Source organism: Cordyceps militaris (genome assembly GCF_000225605.1).
Source record: "Cordyceps militaris CM01 unplaced genomic scaffold CCM_S00001, whole genome shotgun sequence".
Classification (NCBI taxonomy): domain Eukaryota; kingdom Fungi; phylum Ascomycota; class Sordariomycetes; order Hypocreales; family Cordycipitaceae; genus Cordyceps; species Cordyceps militaris.
In genome coordinates this window covers 803,842-830,049 of record NW_006271969.1, presented here as the reverse complement: position 1 = coordinate 830,049, position 26,208 = coordinate 803,842, and the positions used below count along the sequence as shown (strand labels likewise).

Sequence of the window (26,208 nt, the reverse complement as noted above, 5' to 3'; positions counted from 1 at the left end):
GCTCCTGCACACACACGATTTGACCGCAAAGACTTTCAAGCCCACCAACTCTGAAGTCTACTCCTAATTTATATATTAATTTAGTATCTACCTACACAGGCATGGCGCGTATATGAATTAATAAGAATTAAGACAATGATGATAGCCTAGGTATGGTACCTGCAAACGAATAGGGACGCCGTAATAGTTGAGGCTTGTAACAAGCGCCCGGGGACATATTTCTATGGATTAATTTCTGATTATTGAACTTCAGTCAAGCCCTGATATAACAAACTATTCAGTCTCGGCGTAATGAATCCTCAATTGGTTGAGCTTGGAGCGTATGCCTATGACGATGCGTCCGCGGTTGGTGGGGGTACAAACGTCACCGTTCACCACCCAAGCAACGCGTCTCCAAGCTACAGCGCGTGCAAGGCTGGACCCTGCATAACCACCAAAATAATAGCTCTTTTGCATGATACCAACGCAGTCCGACCAAACCCAATAATAACTCCGAAACGAGGGGAAAAAAGCACACACCAACTCCTCCCGCTCCTCCCGCTTCTCCCCTCCCGACACACATACGCGCGCGTCACCAATGGCATCCTCCTCGTCATCCCCGACCGAGGCCGAGCTCCTCACCAGCTTCCTCCTCGACCCCGCGCGACTGCCCAACATCATGACGCTCGAGCAATTCCGCGCGCTCTTCCCGCGCGAGGTGCGCGCCGCGCCGCCCGTCCGCAGTCTCTTCCTCGACCTGGCTGCCCAGCGCGGGCAGGCCATCGACACCGTCGCCGCCGCCATCGAGCTCGAGGCGCAACGCGGCGGGCCGGCCATCCGCCGCGCCGTCGCGCGCCAGCGCCGCGAAGAGGTTAACTGGGAGGTGGACGGCGAGGTGGAAATGGACCGCGCCGTAAGTCTGGGTCCTCGCTTCGCTCGCCCTGCTTAATTGGGAGAGCTGACCGTGCTGAGATGGAAGAGGTTTTTTTGTGCTAACGATGAGGTGTGGACAGCTCTTTGGAAGCGACTCGGCGGCCAAGAAATCCAAGCACACGCTCAGCAGTATCCTGCCGGAGCTTGACGGTGCTGCCGGCGCGGTCGAGACCGAGATTGCCAAACTGCGGCAGCAGGAGGCGGAGCTGAAAGAGGCCATTGCTAGGACAATCACTGACCTGGGCGACTTGCGCACCGGCACCCTCGCAAACGAGCAACTGCCGAACGAAGTGCTGGACGGCTTAGAAAATTTACAAGAAATTTGCAATCGCAAGACATGACACTTCATGCGCGACAACAAATCATACACAACGTAATACATCACGCGAGTCGCAAATATTAACCAAGATGACATGTAGTAATGGTCGTTTCTTCTCTACTAGACATGGCCACATACCCAATACGAAGAAACAGACAGGGCTGGCCTCATAATCCAACAATAGACCAGAAACATCCCATGAAAAACCTCCAGACACTGGCTGGCCCTCCGACCCAAACAGCGACTCCATTCGAAAAGGAAAACATCAGTCGTCGTCATTGTCGGCCCCGAATTTTTATTGTCCCAGGAGAAAAAAAAGATATACCGGAAGAAACCAAGGAGCCACGCTTGAGCTCCTTACTAAAATCGATCAAAGCTGTATTATAGGATATTGCGAAGTAAAAAAAAAGGACAAAAAAGATGCGTGTCCGATCATTGCGCACCAGCAGCGGGAGCGGCCTCAGCACGGCGCTGCTGAGGCTGCATGCGGTTACCCATCATGGTGCGGCTAAGCATGGAGACAATGAGCATGAAAGCCCAGTTGGGAACGAGGCTGAAAGCCCAAAAGGCGTAACCAACTGGCAGAGACAGGCCAAGCTCAGCAATCTTGCCGTTGAAGGGGTGGAACCACGAGTCGAGAAGCTCAAAAGACTTCCTGCCGTCGGCGTGGAGAGTGACGAGGTCGTCGGCGGTGGTGGTGGTCATGTTGAGGCGTCTCTTGTAAATGTCAATGGGAGCAGGTTCGGGGAGCATATCAAAGGCCCAGATGGCGCCGACACCAGCGGACCACGAGTTGCACAGGACACGCTCGTCTTCGCAGTTGAGGATAGCCATGTGAGGAGCCTTGGGGGTGACGGCGAATCGGCCGGCGGACTCGTTGAAAGCCTTCTCGATCTTTTCACATTGGCCTATTAAACATGTTAGTACGTGCGATTGAGATGTAGCAATTAAAAGGGTCCATACCAAAGCAGGTCTTGTTGCGACCAGTGATGAGCACCCACCACTCCTCGGGGATCTCAGAGCCCGCCTTAACGGGGGCGTAAAGGGTCTCCTTCCAGTTCTCGAGGGTCAAATGGGACGTCGTAATCTCGCCAACCTTGGCCTCGGCGGCAGCGACGGGGCCGTCTTGAACAACGGCCGAGTCGGCGACGGAGCCAGTGAACTTGCCGAGGAAGTTTTGAAACTGGGCCTTGTACTGGCCAAGAGGACCATCGGCAGCAGCGTCGGCAGCAAGGGCGGGAACGGCCGCGACGAGGGCGGCGGTAGCCAAAGAGAAGCGCATTGTGCTTGTGTGTGGGTTATTTTGTTCGAGGGAGGGATAAGGGGGGGAGGTGTTTCTCGAGGCAAAAAGCTGCTTGAGGAAGAAAGCCGCGAGAGAACGGAAGATGGTACAAGGTAAAAGCTAAATAGGAGAGCCTGGTCGGACGGAATCAGTCCAAAGGAGGGATATGAGGCTTCGAAGAAGAGCGAAAAGTAGGAGTGCGGCGACACGCTGGGGTGGTGAAAGATGGAAGATTGGAAAGGGTAACTAGGGAAAAGACAGGATGAGGCTAACTAGGTAGGCAAGGTGGCCAATTGAGGTGGACGTCGAGGCCGTGGCACCGTGGCGTTGGGGCGCGTTTCCCAAGAGGTACTTGAAGATGCGTGTGACTTGTGTGAGAGAATAGGTACCTGTGAGGGAATGAACCCCGTGTGTTTAATTTGCTTGGCCACTTTGGGTTGGCCGGCCTGCGGGGAAGGGAAGCTCCGGAGAGAGCAAAGCCGTGTTTGGTATTTGCAGCAGACGAAGGAGAGGGACATGCCGGAAAATACCAGGATAAATATTTGCGTATTCTCCTCGTAGTATCATGTATTTTGGCTATCTTTTCTATACATGGCATGCGGGTGACAAAATCTAGGTCGCCACACAATACAGCCAGGCACTGTGTTCCAAATAATAAAAAGGAGAGAGGGTAAAAACATTGCACGAGAAGAATAAAAAGGATAAACAGAATTATAAAGATAAAGAAGGCGATGATGATGAATATGTAATTCATAAGAACGAGGGGGATAGTAGTATATTGCTGACTGGTGTTTTGTTTCGTCAACCTCCTGTTTGCAAGAGGCAGAGCTGCTGGCATCACAAACAAGCTCCTTTCACCGGCACAAACTCAACGCTCAACACTTTGTAGCTCTAAGATGAACATGGCCGCCACAATCACGATATCATCGACGTCTCTAGGAGCCATTGTTTTGCCAAAGCTGCCACTACCCTCATCATGGAGCGTTGCGAACCACGCCCAGCCTTGTCACGACCACCTGGCTGGCTGCAGCCTGGCCGGCCACAATATTGGAGTTTGCCCCTCTTGTATGTTTTGTGGCTTGTCATCGCACAGAATCCGCACATGTTGGAATTTCTATGATTCTTTAGCATTAAACCTACAGTGTCGCAGATTCGTACGATGGCGCAGCACGGAAAGACGGATACTGCGTGGGACGACGACGACATACTCCTGGGACGTGACAATATGAGCGACTTCAATCCTGACAACATTCTACCTCTTCCAGTAGAGGAGATTGCAAACGTTCAAGCATGGCTGCAGCCAACTGCCTACGAAGACGATGATAGCGAGTTCTACAAGCACCTCGCAGCCCACCTTCATGGCACCGGCAAATGGCTTTTGGAGTCTCAAGAATACAAGGACTGGCACAAAAGCCAAGAAAATGGCTTGCTTTGGATCAGAGGTAAGTAGCTATCTTTGGAAATTGCTCTTCTTCTCAGAATTGGGCTGACCACAATCGCCTAGGCATTCCGGGATCCGGCAAGTCGGTTTACGCAGCGATGCTGACCCGTCACCTTCGCGAAGAAGACATCCCGGTGCTGTTCTTCTTCTTCAGGCAAATTATTGACGTGAATCACCAGCCTATCGCGGCCGTGCGTGATTGGCTCGCTCAGCTCTTGCCACACAGTCCGCCACTGCAGGCTAGGCTGAGCCAATACATGGCCGCCCATCGCATGTTGGAAAGCCTCTCTGCTGTCGATCTTTGGCGGGACCTCCAGATGGCCTTGCGGCACATTCAGAAGATATACCTAGTCGTTGACGCGCTCGACGAGATGGACCGTGGAGACGAGATGCTGTCCTTCTTGGAAAACCTGACTGAACTTGCCCGGTGTAGACCGGCACAAACCAAAGTCGTCATGACTTCTCATCCTGTCGCGTACCTTGAAGTGACATTACGGAGGGCACATTCGATCGACATTCGGCTCCAGGAGAAACTCGTCAATTTGGATATTGAAGCATACGTCAACGATCGTTTGGCATCCTCGAGTGTCAGGGCAGACGACCAAGAACTCATCAAGACTGCAGTGCCGGGTCATGCCAATGGTTTGTTTCTCTACGCAAAATTGGCCATGAATACTTTACTGCGACCAGGAGCGAATATACAAAGGGCTCTTGAGACTCTATCACAGGACCTCAACGTCATATATAATGGCTTGCTCCAGGATCATGCACGTCGAAGCGGTTTGGCCGAGGAGACACAGCTTCTGATTATGCAATTTGTCACGCACGCAACTCGACCACTACGTCTACGAGAGCTTGCAAGCATGATGAATGTCACTCAGTGTCTACCAGCGAACCGGGACCTTGAAGCTATGAAGAGCACTGTGCGGGTGGCCTGCGGGCCCCTGTTGGAGATTCTTCCGGACGAGACTGTGGCCGTTATTCATCACTGTCTCACAGAATTTCTAACCGACGTCACTAGAGCTGGAGCATCTGGTGGCTACCCGGTCTTTGAAGCCGCGAGAACCCACCAAAGGCTATCACTGGTCTGCCTGGCGTACCTACAGTCAGAAATTCTCGACAACCCAGACCTCGCAAGCAAGTCTGATGGACGGGAACGGGTTGTTCGTGAAGCGTTGCAGCGGGATACTTTTGCCAGATACGCTGCTAAAAACTGGTATATCCACGCTCGCAAGGCGGCACTCGCTGGTGCTGACCAATCCTGTTTGAACCCTATCTTGGACGAGATTTTCGGATCACCGAAGATGCTGGACCTGATGATAGGATCTGGCTCGAGTGGAACACAATTTACCCCAGTCTACGCGGCATCTGTTCTCGGTCTCCACGACTATGTCAAGATCCTGCTATTACGCCCTGGTATAGAGGTAAACCAGGGCACCAACCCTGAGGAGTCGCCTCTCTGCTATGCCTCAAGAAATGGATACGCGGACATCGTCAAGGCTTTACTCAAGGCTGGGGCAGATCCTTGCGAGCACTCAAAGGACTTCTCAAGACTCGCGCCGCTGCACTATGCAGTGAGACACAATCATCCAGAAGTCATCAAAATTCTGCTTGATAGCGGTGCCGATCCGATGATGGCCCCCAGCCGTCCTCACTCTTGTTCTGCATTTGCAATGGCCTGTACCGGAGGTCACCTCGCAGCACTGAAGGCTTTTCTACCTTATCTGAGTTCAGAGGCGCTTCTAAGTCGAGCCATCCTCTGGGTAGCACCCACAAGGCGATCGGATATGATGGCTGCCGTGTTGGGTCACCCTCTCGCTAGGATCGACAAGAAGACGAAATATACTCCACCGTTGTTTCTTGCCAGTGCGAAGCGAGATCCGTCCATGGTAAAACTACTTTTGCAGGCAGGAGCAGACGCAACAATGGTGCACAGTCTGGAGAGCTGTGGTGATCCCAACCTGGGATATAATGCCCTCCACGGCTGGGCCGCGACTCAATCGCAAATTAGCAGCATCGAGAATCACGATTATTTCGACCTTGACCCGAAGGCATACGACTCCGACGCCACAATCGAGGTTTTCAATTTACTCCTTGAGGCTGGCGCTGACATCAATCAGTTGAATGACCTCCACAACACGCCGCTGCACTACGCACGCGATGTGTTGGCAGCGAGACTCCTCATTGACGCGGGCGCCGATGTTTCTGCGACCAATCGCCGCGGTGAGACCCTAGTCCATTTGACTAAGAGTCAGCCTATACTGCAGTACCTTCTCGACGAGACAAGTGTGTTTACGAAGTCGCGCAACCTGTTGGACTCGATGATGCTCCGGCGCCTGCGTGACGGCTATATCGAGCAGGCACAAATGTTCTTTGAATATGGCGCCAACCCTTCTGTGGTCGATAGTGACGGTCAAACGGCGGTGCACCTGCTTGCGGTTGAGAAGCGGCCCAGGCGGAATGGAGCAGAAGATGCACGAGTGCCTCTCTTGAGAAGGCTGTTACAGTCAGGCCTGGACATTAATGCTCGCAATTCCAAGGGCCAAACAGCTCTACACCTACTGGATTTCAATTTTCGTGAGGAGGATCAAAATGCCGAGCTATTTCAGACCTTGCTACATCATGGTGCAGACATTGAAGCCAAGGATCACCTCGGACAGACGCCGCTTTTCTGCAAATTCGGCCCCGATGCACGATTTTCCAGGCAAGGCATGGTGGAGCTTTTTCAAGGCATGTTGCGGATTGGAGCACGTCTCGACAGCAGAGACTGTTTAGGCCGGACGTTGTTTCACGTTGCAGTCAACGAAAGTCACGAAGACGATATCCAGTGGCTAGCGGAGCACGGCATCGATCCTCGGGCTACGGATGCCGATGGAAACACGTTATTCCACGAGTTGCTGAAGCACGCTCCAAGAACCTGTTATAAGAGTCCCGATTTTGCCAAACTCGAGAAACTTGTCAGCCTTGGCGTCGATCCGCAGCAAGCCAACGCTGCTGGTAGAACGCCACTCCACATAGCGAGCACGATGAAACTGTGTGCAATTGCAGATAGGCCCTGGACCTCACTCATTGGATCAACGACAGTGTTTGACTGGCTCCTGAATATCCAGCATGATGTTGATGCCGCGGATCGAGATGGAATCACGGCATTCCATTTGGCGTCAACACTCTCAGAGTATATGGCACAACGATTGCTCGAGCGGGGAGCCGATCCGCTGAAGCCGACAAAGGAAGGCCTAAATGGACTGCATCTAGCTGCGCGGGCTCGGCAAGTAAATATACTGGGAATGATCCTCGAGACCGTCGTTGATAGGGCAGGGGATACTAGTCACTGGCAGTCAACAGTTGGAATCTGTACTGGACACCCACAATCACCTATGTTCTATGCCTGTGCCTCTGGACGCCTTGAAAGTGTGAAGCTTCTCCTGGATGCCGGCCTCGGAACCCAATCTGTCGACTACCAGGGCTCAGCATTACAGGGTGCGGTTAGCTTCGAAGACGAGAACCAAAACTGGTCAAACTTTCAAGACGGCAACGAGAACTGGCCGCCAAGCTTTTTGGGTCTCCAGAAGAATGGCCCAAGGGACGTCAAAAGTGTTACTCTGCACGATGAACCTCGCACAACAACGCAGCCCAACACCGAACCGTCTGAGCGTATCGATGAGATTCTGGAAATGCTTGTCAGCCATGAGCTGGTACATAGAGATCATGTTTCAGAAGCAGTGGAGGAAGCTACAAAGAAGAATCATGCCTACACCCTGTCTTGTCTTCTGAAGATCAGGGACCGACTCAGCATGAGTGACGAATGCAGCGACGCCGAGGCAGTTTCTGCCTTGATTGAGTCTAGAAAGAATGCCCAGCGTCCTTTTACTGAGAAGACCTCGGATGGAAAGTCGCTCACTGCCGCAGAGTTTACGTCTGCGATGAAGGCGCGATTCTTTGATGTAGTCTGCCACGGGATGACCCCAGAAAGCTCCCTTCAAACCATAAGCAACAACTATCGAGACGAAACACTACTTGAATATCTCGTCAAGGGAGGGTACTCCGAAATTCTTGGCAAAATTGCAAACTCTGCATGCATCGTTATGCATGATAATGGTACATGGATGGGTACAACACACAACATAAACCCCGATAATGTCGAATCGCTGCTCATTACAGCCTGCCGACGGGTGGTACCCAACATGGAAGTCATAAAACTCCTCGTTGAGCGATTTGGTGTGGATGTAAATGGACCGGAGATCAAGGCGCGTCAAAGATCTTCTAGCCACCAGGACAAACCTGGTTCGGCGCTCTATGTACCGGCATCAGGTGGACACTGGTGGCAAGTTGCGGAGGCTATGCCGTATCTGATAACCCATGGTGCGGATGTTAATAAGCGCGACGAAAGGGGCCTGACACCACTCAATGCAATATTGAAGGACTTTCGGGACTTCAAGTTGGGCGTCAGCAGGAGAGCACTGGAAGTCCTTGTCAAGCACGGTGCCGACTTAAACTCCGTCGATGAGCGCGGATTGTCTTGCATTGAGCGTGCCATGTTCGACGGCGGGGTCTTGGCATCACTTCTGAGACGCCTTTCGAATGTGCCGTCGGAACATCTGATTTCCGCCATTCGTACAGGAAATCTCGACGTTGTTGAGAGACTTCTGAAGGCGGGGGCAGACCCAAATGGAAGAAAGACATTAGGGGCCGGGACTGGTGGTGATTCGTTGACAATGTACAGCAATATGAGGAAATGCGTTGTGCTGGGTTTGAAAGATGACGAGAAGCTTCCCCTACACTGTGCAATGTCGGGCTCTGGCTATCAGCGCAAAGGGTCGATCGAGATTATTGAGCTCCTCTTGAAGTATGGAGCGGATCCTCTCGCAAAATACGACACATCTACAATGCTGCATCAGCTGCTTGCGGAAGGCGCTGGTCAATCCTTTTCATGGCTCCTGGAGAAAGATATACCTGGATTTGACCCGAACTGCGCGGATGCAAAAGGTGCCACGCTCTTCCATCTTGCGTGCCAGTACAAGGACACAAACAATCAGCCTACACTGGCAGAAATTCTCCTTTCTCGCGGCGCTGACATATACGCCAAGGGCGAAGAAGGGTGGAACACGCTGCACTACCTTGCTGGCGCAAAGGGAGAGCATGCTCGGCTGGCGATGCTCCGCCGCGTCGCAGCTTTGGCACCGGAGCTCGTCAACGAGCGGGATAAGAATGGCCTTACGCCACTCCACTTGGCGGTGGGCGGTGGGCGTCACGACCACGATTGTGACTATGAGGGCATTGCGGCGCTTGTCGATGCTGGAGCAGATGCCAGCATGGCGGACAACAAAGGCAACACGGCGCTGCATATTCTACTCGGCGTGCACCCCTTTGTCGTCGGATGGCCTACCTTTGTCGTGGAGCCGGAAGAGCGCAAGGTAGTGGACAGGCTCCTGGCATGCCCCGGCGTGGACATTAACGCAGCCAACCGTGCCGGCGAGACACCCATCTTTGCGTACCTCCGGAGCGGCCAGGTCATGATGGGTGGCGACAACATAGACGGCCTGATGGAGGAGCAGCTCATGCGGGCGCTGCAGCACCTGGGTATTGACAAGAGCAACAAGTTGGAGGCGGTGGTGCTGGGCAAGATGGACACGGCGCTGCTTGACATGTTTGCGGCGCGCGGCGTGGACTGGCTGGCGCGCAACAACAGGGGCGAGACGCTGATGCACGTGGGCGTGCAGCATCGCGGGGGCGCGGCGGTCAAGGTCAGGTACCTTTTGGGCAAAGGCGTGGACCCGGCTGCGGAGGACGAGGACCTGAGGACGGCGCTGGATGTCGCGGCGAGTCTCGAGGCCAACGACGTTCTCGGGCTGTTTGGGCGTGACGGTCAGGACGCGGCTCGGTTGAGGGAGGAAGAAGATTTGTATGAGAGTGTGTACGGCCCGCAGACTACTCGATAGGCATAAGACTTGCTGCCTTGCCTCCCCTGTCAACAAGGACAGCCAATCATCAAAGTGATTCACTTGGTCATGATACACACAGCCTTAGGGGGGTGACGTAGCTGTTCGAGGTGCCGCGGCGTTGCGGACAGACTACATAGCAAGCAGCCTTGTCTCACATCAGCCCTAAGGCCGTCTGCAGCGAACAACACGCGAGTAACCAACAGGTCGGATTCTGTTCGCATTGACATACGTATACCCGGCGCGCCCACAAGCCGGCTCCGAGTTTGTTCAACGAACGACGTGGTGGGTGATCCAACTATCGAGTGGGAGCGGGAATGACCATGATTGGATCGGGGGATGGAGCCGGTCTTCTTGGACAAATGAGCTCGGATTCATCAATGCGTACTGTTTGGTGTATAGGTTGTGGCAGTGCATATTCCAACTAGCTCGTCCTTTTTGCGCCAATCTGCTAGTTAACAAGGTTTTGCAAGATGCGCGTATTCCGGTGCGGCTGAACCGTCAGCGAACCGGGCGCCACACAACTAAATTTATTTTTAACGGCCAACACGCGTATTACCCCCCCATTGGGTTTGGCACGGCTCCCCCCTATCGCCTTGGCGTTTTGGGGGAGGAATTGCAACTCGCGTGTTCACAGACCCGTGCCTGAGACTGGCACTGCATGGGGGCGATGTGGGATGATTTGGGCAACGTTATTTTCTCTAGCGCAGGACGTGGTTTTTGATGGTGTTGCGCGGACCGTTGGTGTTTGAAAAAAAAAGGACGAGTACATAAGGGGGTGTGCGGTAGGACGCTGACATGAGATCCCGTTGCCTTTTTACTCTTCTGGTGTTGTTGTCGGTGACTTTTCTTTGTGCCATCATCAGAGTAGTCGCTTTTCAAATTCGTCATTCAAAATCACAATGCCGCAACTCAAGCCCTACAAGGGCGCGTACTTTCTCTGGGACTATGTGCCCTCGATGCCGGCGGCCATTGTCGCCGTCGTCCTGTTTGGGCTTCTCACATCCGGCGTCGTCTGGCGGAGCGTCAGCACACGAACACGCTTCGCCATTCCCTTTGCCCTCGGCGGCCTGTGTACGTTCTCGCCTCGCTGCGCGCGCACCACCCCCCAAAAGAACCTCGACGCTAACTTGTTCCCGTCCCCTTTTGCAGTCGAGGTCATTGGCTACGTCGCCCGCGCCGCCGCCCCCGACCGGACGGACAACCTGATCCTGTATATCCTGCAGAGCATCTTCATCCTCGTGGCGCCGGCGCTCTTCGCGGCGTCGGTCTACATGGTGCTCAGCCGGCTGGCGCGCGCCGTGCACGGCGAGCGGCACCTGGTGATCCGGCCGCGCTGGCTGACGCGCGTCTTTGTGCTCGGCGACGTCTTTTCCTTCCTGGTGCAGTCGGGCGGCGGCGGGCTGATGGCGTCGGAGAGCTTCTCCAAGAAGTCGGCGCAAAACATCATCCTGGTCGGGCTGCTGATCCAGATTGTGCTCTTTGGGCTGTTCGCCGTGACGGCGGCGCTCTTCCACGTGCGGATGCGGCGCTGGCCGTCGGCGGCGAGCACCGACGGGCGCGTGCCGTGGCAGCGCATCCTGGGCATGATGTACGCGGCGAGCGCGCTCATCATGGTGCGCTCCATCTTCCGCGTCGTCGAGTACGTCATGGGCAAGGACGGCTACCTGCTCACGCACGAGTGGACGCTGTACGTCTTTGACGCGCTGCTCATGGTCCTCGCCATGGCCGTCTTCGTGTGGTGGTACCCGGGCAGGCTGGTGGCGCCGCCGGCCGCGTGGGACGGCGTCGGGGGGGATGACGCCCGGGATGCGAACATGAGGCTCGTCGAGGGCGAGTATGCGTCGTCACGCATGTCGTCGCGGGGGCTTCAAAAGTAAATGAGGGTTTGTTTGGATGGGGGCGTTGAATTGATGACGGTTCATTGCCACGGCCGTTTGCACGTTTTTTTTTTTCTTTCTTTCGTTCCACAGTTATAGACCAGGCCATATTCGGGATATAGAATCGAAGCAGCAAAAGATGTAATTCCTAGTTGTCTTGTCAGGAGCTTTGCATTGCGCAAACGGGCATGTTCTTGGACGCGCCGCCGCACGTGCTGCGGAGTTTGTCTCGGGGCCTAAAACCGCGAGGCCATTAAGAACCAACCCTCGACTCAATCGGCCGGCTCGCCTTTGTGCGGGGGGGGATTGGCCCAGAAGAAGCCGTTGATCGGATTCGCATGCCTGCTGCAAGATAAACTACCGGCGCGCTAATCATGGGGGGGGGCGAAGCAGACTCGGGTTTCTGATGGACTCCGGCACAAGCGAGCGAGGCGGAGTTTCTGTTGGCGGAAATCGAAACATGACCCCAGAGAGACCGTTTTTTTATTAAAAAAAAAAGGAAAGAAAGGAATGCTATTGGTGCGCTGGAAATAAGCCGACTGACGCGGCCGACTCATGCTCAGCCTTTTTTTTTCCTTTTGCTGTTTATTTTTTCTTCCCTTGCAAACTTACTGCCCTCATCGACAAGGCCAGCCAGCCCTCCCTCGCATCCTTTTTGCCAGCTGGGCTACCGACTACTTGGGCTGCTCTAATCTCCACGAGACCTCTCTCATCGTCCCCCCTCTTCAACTCCATTGTCTCGTTCGCCCGATTTAGCGATTCCCATAACGTAGCGATCCACCCGCTCTCATCAGTGACAGCTTAACCGGCGCGGGGGTCAAGTTGGACGATGAACCAGTCACCAGCCAATCGTCTCCCTCGAAAGCCCTAGAGCCTCGTCCTCCGTCTCAATCACCCACCTACAACAAGACAATGCCTCACCAGAGCTCCGGTGCCGCCGCCGACGAGCACCCCGCGGCCGTCGTCGATCCCACCACCTCGTCCGCACCAGCACCACCACCGTTTGACGCTGCTGCCGCCGCCGCCGCCGCCGCCGCCAACAAGACGCGGCGCTCCCACCGCAAGTCCCGCAACGGATGCACCGAGTGCAAGCGGCGGCACATTCGCTGCGACGAGCACCGTCCGGTGTGCTCCAACTGCGTCAGCGCCGACCGCCGCGCCTGCGTCTTTCCGCGCGGCCCCAGCAGCAGCAGCAAGCCGCCTGATCCGACCAACAGCGGCGCCGGGACATCTTCACCCAGCACCAGTCCCGCCAACAACAACAACAACATCACGCCCCCCTCCCCGCGCCGCGATTTTCCCTTTGACCAAGTCTGCGGGCCCCTGCCTCACCCGGGCGGCGGCGGCGGCACCTTTCGCCGGAGCAACTACACCTATTATCCCAAAAACGGGAATGCCACCGCTGCCGTGCCGCCGCCCACACCACCAGGCCACCACACGGCCGGACTCGACGCCGACGCCTCCGTCTTCTCCCCGTTTCACCTGCAAATCATGCACCACCTACAGACCGTCATGATGCCGGACCCCACCATCAACACGAGCAACCACTTCCAGCAGTTTGTCGACATTGCCATGCGCCACGCCCTCGACGCCCCGTACCTGATCAACGAGCTGCTGGCCCTCGGCGCCGTCCACATGGCGACGCAAAAGGAGAATCAGCTGCTACAGCAGCAGCAGCAGCAGCAGCAGCAGAACCAACAAACTCTCGACAGCAACGGCAGCAGCGCCAGCCACGCCCCCGCCGTCCTACCTCCCCTCCTCCCACCCCACGGCTCGCCAGCGTCGACATCCTCTCCCTCATCCGCCTCGTCGTCCGCCTCGTCGTCGACGCTCCTCCCGTCCCTCAGCACGGCCACGGCGGCGGCCGCGCACCCGGTCGTCGCCAACCTCCGGCACCAGGCCACGGAGCTGCAGACGCGTGCCGTGGCCAACTTTACGCGTCTGACGGCGCACCTGCCGCCCGACGACACGGCGTCGTGCATCCCGCGGTTCCTCTTCTCGTCGACGCTGTCCATGCACGCGCTCGCCGACTCGCTCGCCGAGCTGCGCGCCGCCAACGCCGACTTTGACGGCTTCATCGACCGCTTCGTCGACTGCTTCAACCTCTACCGCGGCATCCGCGCCGTCATCTACCCCACCTGGCGCTTCCTCTCCGACTCGGAGCTCCGCCCCCTGCTGCAGGTCACGCGCGAGGCCAACCTCGGCATCGTCGCCCGCGGCCGCGAGTGCGAGCCCCTCCGCGCCCTGCTCGACCGCTCCGACGACCTCGCTCCCGCCAGCGTCGACGCATGCCGCGAGGCCGTCGAGAAGCTCCAGTGGGCCTTTGACCTCCACAACAACCTCCCCCGCGACAGCGGCCAGCACGCCGTCTCCGCCTTCTCCGTCATCCTCGGCGCCGACTACGTCGACGTCCTCCGCAAGCACCGCCCCGAGGCCCTCATCATCCTCTCCTACTTTGCCGTCCTCCTCCACCGCTGCAGACACTTTTGGATCTTTCAAAACTCAGGCGCCTGCATGATCAAGGCCATTGCCAACCACATTGGCTCCTACTGGCGCGACGCCATGGTCTGGCCCCTCCAAGTCATTGAAACCGAAGACTGCTAGACACCTTTGTTCAATCCCGGCGAGGCGCGCCCTCATCTTTATATATTTTGTTTAACTATACCATGTATCATTAGCTAGCCCTTTTACGAACATGCATTCACATACTTGCCACCCTCTTCGCACACATGCTGCCACTCATGAGTTGCATTTATTCTTTATAATTCGCAAGAGACATCTACATAACTCCAACTACTTTTTGCTTTAGTCCTTGGTTGTCCTAGTCATTCTCACGAACCCCTTCATCTGCGGCTACACCTCTTTTACAAAGAACAAACTTGAAAAGGTCCACTTCACGCATCCCCTCCATCTGAGAAAGGATACCTAAACGACGTCCTTTTTTTTTCGCCGGGTAAAATCTGCCGTGGAGACTAATCTAATCTTTTTTGCCCTTTGTCGCTATCATCACAACTAAAAAGGAAATTAGAGATAAAAAAAAGCACAAAAAAAAACTGCTAGCTACCGTGTGGCAAGGAAAAACAGTCATCATGTGGTCATATCGACCCTTGGTTTTGCGCCTCATAGGCCATAAAACTCCCAGCCATCTCCGCCTGTGTTCTCGTCAAGCTTGGCCGCTTGCTTCGGGGCATACTCGGACCGAAACTCTTCACCCAGTCACAACTCTTCGTCGTCTAGCTCCGACGGCTTCAGCAGACCGCCAACCTTTTGTCGTCTCTCCATGTCGGCAGCCTTGGCGTCACGTTCTTGCTGTTCCTTTTCCACAATGAAGAGCTCGGCATTGTCACCAGCAAACTCCTTGAGAGAAATGAGAAAGTCTCGCAGGTTCAGGCGGAACTTGTCGTACTGCGTGTTTAGGCTAAAAAGGCCCTCGACAAAGTTGGTAATCTGAGCACTGTACGACTGTTAGCATCATCTCCTGGCTAGAGGGTGTGTTGCACTTACGCTTGCAGGTTGGGGAATGCTCGCTGTAGGAGTTGGAAAACCGAGGTGCCCAAGAACTCTCTGTTGCTCGTTCCCGCTTGAGCCTGGCCCTCGGTGTAGATAGGGCCCTGAATCTTGGGCTGACTGCCATCGCCTGGTTGAATGTAGTAGAACAGCTTCATCAGCAACATAGACTGTGTCTTAAAGCCAGCCTTGTGGTCATTGTCGGTGACGACGAACAAAACATCCTGGAGAATCGTAACAAAGAAGCGCTGGAAGAAAGCATCCGCGGTGGCGGTATCTGTCTTTTCGGCGATGTTGGTGATGAGCTCTAGACACATGTTGAGACCGGCAGCCTCCACATCGCGGTTGTCGTGCTTGAATGCCCAGGAGCAAGAGTCAATCACAAACTTGAACTGGTTGTTGTCGAGCTTGAGCAGAGCAGGGAAGCAATGCAGGTTGATGGCACGGAGAAGGTTAAAGAATTCGACGCGGTGCTCAGGGAACTCGGAAAAGTCCTTGTTGATCATTTCCAGAGTGCACTCAAAGACGTTCTCCATGATGGTGGGGACCTGGTCCTCCATCAGGTTTGACAGCTTGGTAATGACAACAGACATGGCCTTGAGCACTTCGGCATCGCGAGCACCAGGGACATTGCGGTTGTAGTCGATCAGGACAGAGTCAAGCAGCGGGGGGATCATCTGGGTACGGACGGCTTGCAGGTCCTCGGCCTTGTCGATATACGTTTCGACGAGCTTGAGAATCTCCTTCTTGATAGTGCGCAGGCCGCGAACCTTAGGCATCTTGGTAGCTAGCTCTCCATCACGCTGGACAGATTCTGATATCAAGGTACTCGTGGCACGGTACATCTGGAGCATATCGTGGTAAATGCGGCCAATCTGCGGGTAAAAGTATGGTCCGATAGACGTGCATGCCGATACGTTCGTCTTCATGATGTTGCCGATGACTTTGATGGTCTCCGAGTCCTGGAGAATCGAGGGGTTCAAGGTAGCCTGCTTGATAATCTCGTCCCAGGCGGCGTTGGGAATGCTCATCAAGTCGGCAAGGAGACGCTCCTGCTGGTGTTGGTTACCTTGAGCCGCAACCATGTAGCCACAGGCCTCGTAGAACGTGTGCACTTGCTGGGGAGTCAAATCACAGGTGATGCGGCCCATGTTACGGACAATCTCTTCGATGAATGGCTCCTGTTCCATGGGCTGGAGAGCAACAAAGTGTCTTCTGCACTGTCGTGCAATCTTGATGAACGTATCACAGGCCATGTCCTGAACGCCCTCGTGAGATTCATGCATAAACTCAAACAACTTGTTAACAACCGTCTTGAGGAACTTCCAGTGCGCCTTGAGGAATCGAGGGTACTGGCCAACAATGTACATGATATTACTGGCGACAACAGCTTTGTTGTCTTTGCCTCGTTTCATCTCAGTCAGGCCAAGGAGGTCCTTAATGACGGTAACGAGGAACCGTTTCTCGGTCTCTTCATTCATGGCAAGCGAAATAGAGCCAATGGCCCAGCAAAGAACGTTGCAGTTGTGCCACGACCACTCGGTGCCGTCGACCTGATGCGCCAACTTGTCGGTCATAATGTTTTCGGTGTCAACCACGTCCAAGTGCGTAAGGTAGACGAGACATTCGCGAATTGTCTTGTATAGTTGAACAGTGTCACTTTCCTTGACGAACTCGCGAACGATTTCACCTTCGTCGTTTTCCACAATCAGGACCTCCTCCGGACGAACCATCTTTTCAATCATGACAACGCGCAGGTTCGACAGCACTTCGTTGTACTTGTGTTTGCGGAGAGGATAGCTTGTGAGCAGCGAGGGGTTGGGAGCGCCGCCGCCAGAAATGCCACCACCGACAGCAAGCAAAGGGTTCAGATCAGTGATGGGCAGCTGCTGCATTTCCTCGTAGAGCTCCTGGACAAGCTTCAGCCAGTAGTCGAGGCAGATTTTGAAAATTTCGCGATCGTCGATCTGTGATATTCTGACGAGGTAGTAGTGTCCATGCAACAGAAAATCGCGGTTGGGAAGGTTCTCAATGAGCTGCGACAATTAGCAAAACCAAGATTGTGGGCGCGGGGTGGGAAACGTACATTGAGATGGGCTCCAAAAAAGTTGCAGAGGAACAGAGCGAGGTTCTGTATAAATTGCTGATCACGCGAGTTGCTGCTAGGGTATGTGGACTTTAAATCGAGGTTCATGGGGATGATTTCGGCAATGGTTGTCAGGACTTCAGTGAACATCTTGACAAGCTGTTCGTCGTATGAGTTGGGTTGGCCAGGGCCACCAGTTTGTAGACCACCAATCTCAGTCAGGCACTGCAAGGTGACATTTCGGAATTCGGGTGTCGGCAGGAAGCGAGTTCGCAGGGTGTCGATGAGGGGCGTCTCGAAGATATAGCCGAGCGGAATCCAGTTGCAAAAGGCGAGCAACGTCTCGAGTGTAGCCATGATGAGGCTCGGCTGGTCGGCCGTGTTAAGAACTTCCTGGCAGAGCTGGAAAATCTGAGAAAACTCGGCGCACATGGTCTGCTTCATGCTTCTCGTCTTGGCCGAGGTCATCTGCTCGGCAGAGTAGTCAAAAACTTCCTCGGACAGCAGACGCAGAATAATCATGTTATTTTCGCAAATCGACAGGCTAGAGTGGCACGACGAGATGATTTCGTTGATAAACGTCGGCCAGTTGTGGGGCCATTCTTGCTTTAGGACGGAAACAAGAACGAGGTTGAGCTTGTTAAGGAGGGTCTTGTTGGATTGCAGAGACTCCTCGGTGTTGGAGGACTGGATGATGAACTGGACAATGAAGTTGCGGATGCCTAGCGGAGTTAGTAAACAAATCGTGTATCAAGACAAGAGCTGACGCAGCGACCTACCCTGGCACTGGTCGCGGGGCAAAACCTTCCATCGCGTCAGGATAACATTGTCAAGAACCTGGAGGCCGAGATCTATTTATTTTATTAGCAAAAGTTGTCGTGCGGGGTTGTAGAGGAACGCCGGATCAGAGTCAGGTGGACGCACATTTCGTCTGCGGGTACTGGGCGTCAGAGAGAATTTTGTCGACCATGAGCCAGGCATCGGGGTCTTCCTTGAACTGCAGAAGGGATCAAAGTCAGTATATGGTTCCCACAACGGGCGGTCCTGGTTGGCCCGTCGTGAGTACCGCAGACTTACCTGGTTCAAGGCATTCTGCGCGGCTTTTTGCTGTTGGTGGCGGGCGAGGTCAGTAACCAAGCAAACAGGAAGTGGACGAGTCGGGCGTATGCGACCACCACCAAAAAGGGCGGGGGAAAAGCAGCAGAGCAGGGAAAATACGTACCTGATCGCCGCGACCTTCGTAAAAGGCGCGGACGGTGGTGTCGAGCTCCTCAATGCTGATGGCCATGCTGGAAGGAGGCGGGCGAGAGCGGGGTGTTGTGTGTGGTGGGTGAAGGCGAAATCACGGCTTCAGACGCAGCAGCAAAAGCCGGCGACGGCACCAGCGCAGAGGGCGACGACAAGATGCAGTGTGGCGCGTCAAGGCTGGGGGCTTCACTTTGTCAGATTGAGTAGGAGCAGATGCAGGAAGCTGCGACTCGAGCGGGCGAGACAGCGAGTTTAGTTTAAAATTTCGGTGAGTGGAATGTAGTGATGATGGGAGATAGTTAGGCCCAAGAAGAAGAGAAGATAAAAGGCAGAGCTTGGGTGGATGGTGGATGGAGGAGGAGAGGTGCCTGGCAGCAGCGCGCGGTGAAGCAAAATCGCAGTGCAGTGGCTCTCTTCGCTGTAACAAAGTACTAGGTAAGTTTGAGGGGCCAGTGGGAGGGGAAGCGGGGTTGCAAAAAAGTGCTACAGCGCTGTTTACTTAGTAACCACCATGTTGGTACCCAGGTACCCGGGCAGGTACTGTGCTCAAGGTCTGTTTATTAGTACTTACCTATTACGTACCGAAGTAGGTAAGTAGCTGCTGTAAGTTGCTTACTTGCTATTGTTATGTCCCGATCAAAGCGTCTATTGGAAATGGTCTCTCTGTAATACCATATTTCATAATCAAGATACTGCACGATCCTCTCTCACACCGAACCTACCTACCCTAAGTTACGACCTACCTAACCTAACCGCCCTGTAATCCATTTTGTCAGCCACCGCGCCACGACAGTCACAAGTACAAGTACTTGACAGGCAAAAGGCGGGGCTCGTAGCCCGGCCACTAGCCACCGTTGCCACATCAATATGCTTCTTCCGCCACACTTTAGGCCCCCAACCACTCGCACCGCTGCAGGTACCGCTACTTGCATATTCACAACTCCGTCACTACTGCCCGCAAACCCCCCACCCTTGCAACACTTGCACGCCGTCATCTAATCTGCGCTCGCGAATCGCTCTCCTTGTTTCTTCTGAAACTTGTTTCCGATCCGCTGCAAGCTGTCACAAGATTGTCATCAATTTCCGCCGCCCAAGTGCCACGGTGCTCGAGCCGCACCAAGATCGAAATAACCAACTCTCCGCTGCCGCTGATAGTTTATCAGTAGTACATGAATAGCGCATTTCATCACCCTCCCGGGAGTAGCCCTATCTCATGATATCCATACTTTTCATTTGCTTGTTTAGATTTGATCTATCTGTATTATGCAGCCAGGTGGGAACCACATCTATCCCGAAGCACTCGCATCCAACTGTACACTTCATCTTGGCCACCTAAGCCTTGTAGCCGCACTCGTTAAGCGATTCCTTGAGGGCGTTGAGAGCCTTGTCAATATCGCCGCGGTTCGAGTTGACCTAGCGAGAGCCGGATTAGTATCGACAAATGATGGTCTTCAGTCTTATCATGCACATACAGCAGAGATACCCATGTGGCCGAAGCGGATATACTTGGCGCCAATGGTGGCGTGTAGGCCGGCGGCAAAGATGACACCCTTGCTCAGCAGCTTGGGTAGAACATCGGTAGCACCAACGCCCTCCGGTAGGTAAATAGCAGTCATGGCGTGGGACTGGTCCTCCTTCTTGCTGGCAACAGGCTTGAGGCCAAGATCGGCAATCGACTTCTTGACGTAGTTGGACACCTCGACGTGCTTGGCGATGCGATGGTCGATACCGTTGGTCAGGAGCTGCTTGAAAGCAGTGTTGAGGGCGTGGATGAGCTGAGGAGAGGGTGTCGAAAAGTAAGACGGCTTGCCGGCCTCGTAGTTCTTCATGACTGTGGTTGCCTCGTTAGTCAGCCATCCATGCACAGTGACGCTATACTCTGCTTACTAGGAGTCCAGTTCTTGATGTTGGCAAAGTAGGCGGCGGCGGGGATCTTGCGGTTATGGGCGACCTCGACGGCACGGCCGCTGAAGAAGGAAATGGACAGACCGGCGGGAGCGCCGATGGCCTTTTGACCGGCCGTGATGACGCCGTCCAGGCCCCAGTCATCAAAGGCGAGCTCCTCGCAGGCGACGCTGCAGACGCCGTCGGCAATGACGAGGGTGTCGGGGGAGACCTTCTTGACGGACTGGGTAAGGGTCTTGAGGTTGAACAGGACGCCGGTCGAGGTGTCGACATGGGTAGCAGTGACGAGCTTGAACTTCTTCTCGGAGAGGGCCTTTTCAATCTCGGCGGTCGAGGGGACGCCGCCGACAGGACCGTCGAGCTTGGTCACCTTGGCGCCATACTGGGTGAGGCAGTCGGCGAAGCGGTCGCCAAAGTAGCCTGAGCTGAGAACGAGAACATCCTCGCCGGCCTCGACGAGGTTGGCGGCGACGAGGTCCCAGCCGAGGGTACCAGAGCCGTTGATGATGAACGGTTGGGCGTTGGGGTCGGTCGAACGGACGACTTGGCGGAGGAGCGAGAGGGTCTCGCCAAAAATCTTGACGAAGCCAGCGCCGACGTGGCTCTCACTACATTTGAAAACAAAAAAAAAATGTCAGCGTTGTGGTTTTGGAGTTGGGCGCAGATCCCGTTCCAACCAATGGGCCACAGCGGGAGCATGGTTGGCGCGGGGCAGAAAACGGAAACAGTACCTGTAGTGGCTCATGGACTGGAGAACCGCATCGTCAAACTCGATGGGCCCCGGGATGAGGAGCGTAGGGTGGGGAGCCTGGGAAGACATATTGGAGTATTTGCGACTCTGTACGTGTATGGGAGAGAAAACAATGGACGTGGAAGAACGTAGAGGAGTGCTGGGGATTGAAGCTATTATTCTGGCGGCGCTGGAGGGGTAATAAGGACGGCAGGTGGATGTCCATGACGGGCTGCGGGGCATCTCTTCCACCACAACCGACCGGAGCGCTGGGGGGCTTCGGAGGAGGGAGAGCCGCGATGCCATGGCTCGTTGCGACGTGGTGAAGCAATGACGAGGGAGACTCGGCGAGCTGCAGTGCGGACAGCGGCGACAGTTATAGCGCTACAAGTCTCCCGTCTGGTCAATGGCGAGTCGCAAGATACCGATTGACGGCGAGGACAGCGGGCAAAACGGCAAAAGAAGGGGTTTAATTTAGGGGATTGGGGGATCAAGTCCGTCGATTCTACAGCGGCCGCAGCGAGATTCTACAGCGGCTTCACCAAGGTGCGGTACCGGGCCAACCACTGTAAATTGGCTTCTCCGGCATTTCCCGGCTGCTCGGCCCTCGCTGTGAGCAGCCAGCCGCCGCACTCCGCTGCCCAGACAAACTCCACATCAGCTTACAGCGGCCATTACGAAGGGTGCAGAGCTAGCGAGTGATGCCGCTCGACTAATTATGAATCATATTGTATTCTCGTTGTCTTTTCGTTGCCGGTCGCCAGCCATGGGCCAGTCATGTGTGGCCACATCGGTGGTCTCTTCAGAATGCTTTGCGCTCCAATCATATCATTGGCTTTTAAATCTGTTTTCTTGGGGAACAACGCAACAGCTCGAGTGTGTTGGCATTACTTGAGAGATGAATGCAGATGAAATAAAATACTGCCCAACACGGCACATTTGCACATCTATTTCCCAACATTCATGAGATAGTCGTGCAGCTTCGGATAATTAGGTGTGCCCAGGCCAGTAACAGGATCCCAACCCGGCGCCGCCTGGAAGCCCTGTTGGTGACAATCCCTAAAAGACCCTGGGTTGGATCCAACAGTAATGTCGTTGAAGAGCGCCTTTTGCTCATCATACGCCTTGTACAGAGCCGGATTGACAAAGCCCAGCGTGCTTCGCCCGGCGCGGAGGCGGTCTTCGTTGATGCGGCTGAAGATGCTGGCAATGATGGGCGCAGACATCGAGGTGCCTCCGTTGAGACTCTGCAGGCCGCTGTTCACCGAGAAGCCATTGTCACCGACAGCGGAAATATCCGGGTAGGCGCGACCTGACCTGTTGAAAAAGGCTGCTGGTAGCTTGGGATCATGTTGCGTCAAGTATCTGGCCAACTCGAGTTAGCAATATGGTCGAAACGCACGGCGTGTTGTCAATAACTCACGTCGAAACCGCCTTCTTCTGCCATGGCGGCGTGGCAAACAGGTTGCTGAAACCACCTCCAGAACCAAAGCTGACCGCGGCAATCTCAGAATCGTCGACGCCAGCCCCAGAAGGCAGAGTCGTAGCACCGACCGAGGTAATGTACGGGCAGGCGCTTGAGCCGTCTACCAGGAAATTCTCGCTCAGGCCGCACTCTGAGTTACCATTGCCATCCACTCCATGATCTCCAGAGGCAAACACGACCGTGGTACCCTGCAGCGCAAGCTTTCCCCATTCATTGCACATGCGCTACACGTTCGTTAGTCCTTCGTTGTCCGGCTATGCGGTGGATGACGAGCTGCTATGACAAAACATACCGTGTAAAGATCAGTTGTCTGCTTGTTGAAGTACACCGGCTCCGTAGAGCCCCAGGATACAGAAAACACACTCGGGACAGGGTACTGATTGCAATCGGTGCCGCTGCCTTGGTCATCATTGTCAGCGCAGTATGACCCGGTGAGAGCGTCCTGGAATTGCGCAAAAATGTAGTTGAAATCTCCTAAGCCGTACTTGGGGTACTGAATCTGATACAGCGCCGTCTGTTGCGGGTAGATGATGGGCACGGCCATTTGGAAGTCGAGATTGGATTCACCTCCCGCGTTGGCCCGTGTCTGGTCGACCGTTGCACCATTAATCAAATACTGGACCGGCTTGGGTGCTGTCGTAATGTTCTGGTCTGCAATGGAGATGAACTCGTTCAGATCAGCTTGGTTAAAGTAGTCGTTCTCCGTCTCAAATATGCCGAGCACATTATCCCGAACTGCAGGGCCGCTGTTGGCAGGAATCTTGTACATGGCTCGGATACAGGCAGGTGTGACAATCTTGTCGCACTTGTCCGTTGAGACTGTTCGCCAAAGTAGAGTCAGAATTACTGTATAGTGCGCTTCTTACTGTGTTACTCACCGGGGTCAACAAACCCGTGAAATGGCTTGGAAGATGGACGACCAAGTTCCTTTCCTTGCTGCTCAGTGCCATCATGGATCGAGGTATTCAGAGAAGGCAGCACAAACTCCACCACGGACGAAATGTGCGCCGGTAACTCGGGATCGGCGATCGTATCGCGTTTGGCGTTCTTGGGCACCGTGAGGTTCACCTGAAGTAAAGACTCGAGTACGGTGACGGTGCTTTCGAATCTGACCCACGCCTTATTCCGGGACAAGTTGATAGATCTAGCGGCGATCCCAGACCTGACAAGCCAGTCTTTCACAGAATTGATAGCCTGGTCATCCGGGGCAAAGAGTGCATCAACCTGTGCCTGATTGTAGTGTTGGCCGTACTTGGCGGAAGTGGGATCCGAGCTGTCGAGAGTCAGACCGACAGGATACATAGATACTGAGCTATCGCAGGCCACTCACACTTCTAGAACATATTTCATCATATTCTCGATGTTCCTTTGCTTCATCCCGATGAGAACCGGGACAGATAAATCGCCATGTACGGCAGGGCTAGCCGGTTGGCCATTGCCGTTTCCGCTGCTGCCGGCTGGTGCTGCGAACGCTCCCACCACGAGGGTGGTGACAAGAAGTATAGAAGACATCATTTTCAAAATCTTTTGGATAATCAAATCTCAAGCCAAGTAAAAGAGTGCAGGCAACGTTTGCTGTTGATAGTAGAGCAGTCGCAGGAAAGTCGATCTGAGAGGAGCAATGAAAGTATTTATACCCACTGAACAATCATTTCTATTGAACCGACGACGAGGAGAGCTTTCAACTCTCTGAACTAACATCGAATAATGTACATAGACTTCAAGCTTGCATTAGACAGAGATGCAATTCCACCAACTGCTATCATCTAGACGGCCTGAATAAGAAGGTCTATCGGCACTGGCCAAGGAAGAAAGTGCCGATACTGCCGAAATTTGAGCCTGCACCTTCCAATTCGGTAATTGCAGTGAGAGCTAGATTGATCTAGCCCGAGGCAAAGAACTTTCCCGATGGCAATAAACTCCACTTCACTTTGAACGGCCTCGTTAAGACGGCCCCCGGCGAGATTCAAGACAACGAACAGAGGTTACACACATCGCAAAAATAACCTCAAGAAAAGAAATAAACTGTCAAATTTCACGATGCCGATTCGAAAAGTACTCGACGAAAGCCCTCTTCTGAGTAGCCAAATTGGACGCAAGGCACGGCCATTCTAGGTAATTTCTCGACTTCTCGACGAGAAACATGCACGGCCGGAACTGTGAGAGAACACACAAAAGCCCCCAAACCCTGCATAATAAGAATATAATGACATCACACTCGTATTGAACAGCGCTGCCTGCGAGTAATATTCGCAATCAAGGTACGGTTAGTCCAAGATCGTTTCGATCGGAGGGCTGTGCCTGAACCACCCACAATCAAAAGTAGAAGGTAGTATTTTCCGATGCATATACGAGATCATACTCATGTACATATTATACTATTAATTACCCGCTCGTTCGGCTTTCGGTCATAGCGCCGCGGCCGTGTCATCGATGCTCCAGTTTCATGTATTGATCTGGCATTTCTTGATATTGCAGGAAACTGCAGCATAGCGTGCTCGATGGTTGCAAACTTCGTCCAGACATTATCTCATCTACCTGCACGTTGCAGCGCCAAAAGAGGAAAATATTGGCAAAATAATACACCTGAAAGTACAGTGAGTAGTTATGACCTTTGATACGCGCACGGCCTGGTAAGAACCTTGGTGAGCCATTACGCGTCGCTACTTCATCACCCGCAACATCAATTACCAGGGGGAGTGCTCCGCCACTCGGCATATGAGTAGTTTTGCACGGCTCGTATTACTATGTTTCGGTGCCTTTTGGGGCCCCAAATACTTCCCTGGTGCATTCTACCGATCGGGCAATTCACAGTCGATCGCACATCTTCCAGATACGCCAAGAAGATTGCCGATCTGGCTCAATACGAACCACGTTAACCGGCAAGCGAGAGCAGAAGGAATTATACAGAAGAGTGAGCCCTACAGGACTTATACTTCTACTGAGTAAGATGATCCAACAATTGGACGGGTGAGTACGGCAATAAACATCCGCCTTTTGAGCTGAAAGCCGCAGGACTACGCCTCCAACGACAGCGTCCAATATGTGTTTATGTTCCCCTATACAATAGCAGCAGATATTCGATTCGCTACGATGGCGTCATTCTTCCTTCCACGTTTCCCCGCTAGGCTTCACCTCCGGTTCTCTTACAGCTCCGAATACTGACCTATATGAAAGCTATTAAGCTGAAATTACTTGCATTCGACGCCATGTCTTGAACCCGAGCTATCGTTCTCCCCGAGTCACCAAAACATGACGGAGGCGCCGAGTTTACTCTCGCAGGGGGACCCAAGTTGCAGAATCGAAGAGTTCTTTCCAACAATGCCAATAATCCTTGCTGCTGTATTTTTTTCAGTTCCTCTTTAACTGACTTATTCCCTCGACTCGACCGAGGCGCTGTCTACTGCCCAGCCATTCCACAGCAGACTTTTTTTTCATACTCTTTGCTGCCCAATCGTCAGTCTTGCTCAGCC

At 54.0% G+C, this 26,208-nt stretch overlaps 8 protein-coding genes across 8 annotated transcripts; 4 read left to right on the top strand and 4 right to left on the bottom strand.

Moving 5' to 3' along the window:
• Nucleotides 1-577: 577 nt before the first annotated feature.
• CCM_00206 (Kinetochore subunit NKP2) lies at nucleotides 578-1,253 on the top strand (the record flags this gene model as incomplete). The annotated part of the gene is made up of 2 exons (XM_006665366.1): nucleotides 578-892; nucleotides 993-1,253. The coding sequence occupies 2 exons, from the start codon at nucleotides 578-580 to the stop codon at nucleotides 1,251-1,253; spliced, it is 576 nt and encodes a 191-aa protein (XP_006665429.1).
• Nucleotides 1,254-1,663: 410 nt separating this feature from the next.
• CCM_00205 (uncharacterized protein) lies at nucleotides 1,664-2,513 on the bottom strand (the record flags this gene model as incomplete). Its single annotated transcript, XM_006665365.1, has 2 exons — nucleotides 1,664-2,139; nucleotides 2,195-2,513. 2 exons carry the CDS (start codon nucleotides 2,511-2,513, stop codon nucleotides 1,664-1,666), a joined length of 795 nt encoding a protein of 264 aa, XP_006665428.1.
• Nucleotides 2,514-3,415: 902 nt separating this feature from the next.
• CCM_00204 (ankyrin 2,3/unc44, putative) lies at nucleotides 3,416-9,893 on the top strand (the record flags this gene model as incomplete). Its single annotated transcript, XM_006665364.1, has 4 exons — nucleotides 3,416-3,578; nucleotides 3,656-3,955; nucleotides 4,018-6,684; nucleotides 6,754-9,893. 4 exons carry the CDS (start codon nucleotides 3,416-3,418, stop codon nucleotides 9,891-9,893), a joined length of 6,270 nt encoding a protein of 2,089 aa, XP_006665427.1.
• Nucleotides 9,894-10,795: 902 nt separating this feature from the next.
• Nucleotides 10,796-11,773, top strand: CCM_00203 (RTA1 like protein; the record flags this gene model as incomplete). Its single annotated transcript, XM_006665363.1, has 1 exon — nucleotides 10,796-11,773. The coding sequence occupies one exon, from the start codon at nucleotides 10,796-10,798 to the stop codon at nucleotides 11,771-11,773; it is 978 nt and encodes a 325-aa protein (XP_006665426.1).
• A 912-nt stretch (nucleotides 11,774-12,685) lies between these two features.
• On the top strand, nucleotides 12,686-14,377 carry CCM_00202 (C6 finger domain protein; the record flags this gene model as incomplete). The annotated part of the gene is made up of 1 exon (XM_006665362.1): nucleotides 12,686-14,377. The coding sequence occupies one exon, from the start codon at nucleotides 12,686-12,688 to the stop codon at nucleotides 14,375-14,377; it is 1,692 nt and encodes a 563-aa protein (XP_006665425.1).
• A 612-nt stretch (nucleotides 14,378-14,989) lies between these two features.
• Nucleotides 14,990-18,654, bottom strand: CCM_00201 (exportin-1; the record flags this gene model as incomplete). Its single annotated transcript, XM_006665361.1, has 7 exons — nucleotides 14,990-15,227; nucleotides 15,278-17,316; nucleotides 17,367-18,088; nucleotides 18,146-18,217; nucleotides 18,291-18,363; nucleotides 18,444-18,473; nucleotides 18,589-18,654. 7 exons carry the CDS (start codon nucleotides 18,652-18,654, stop codon nucleotides 14,990-14,992), a joined length of 3,240 nt encoding a protein of 1,079 aa, XP_006665424.1.
• A 1,292-nt stretch (nucleotides 18,655-19,946) lies between these two features.
• Nucleotides 19,947-21,339, bottom strand: CCM_00200 (alanine--glyoxylate aminotransferase; the record flags this gene model as incomplete). Its single annotated transcript, XM_006665360.1, has 4 exons — nucleotides 19,947-20,027; nucleotides 20,087-20,445; nucleotides 20,502-21,127; nucleotides 21,251-21,339. 4 exons carry the CDS (start codon nucleotides 21,337-21,339, stop codon nucleotides 19,947-19,949), a joined length of 1,155 nt encoding a protein of 384 aa, XP_006665423.1.
• An 857-nt stretch (nucleotides 21,340-22,196) lies between these two features.
• CCM_00199 (alkaline serine protease AorO) lies at nucleotides 22,197-24,250 on the bottom strand (the record flags this gene model as incomplete). Its single annotated transcript, XM_006665359.1, has 5 exons — nucleotides 22,197-22,614; nucleotides 22,673-22,959; nucleotides 23,028-23,554; nucleotides 23,614-24,008; nucleotides 24,066-24,250. The coding sequence occupies 5 exons, from the start codon at nucleotides 24,248-24,250 to the stop codon at nucleotides 22,197-22,199; spliced, it is 1,812 nt and encodes a 603-aa protein (XP_006665422.1).
• Between the last annotated feature and the right edge of the window lie 1,958 nt (nucleotides 24,251-26,208).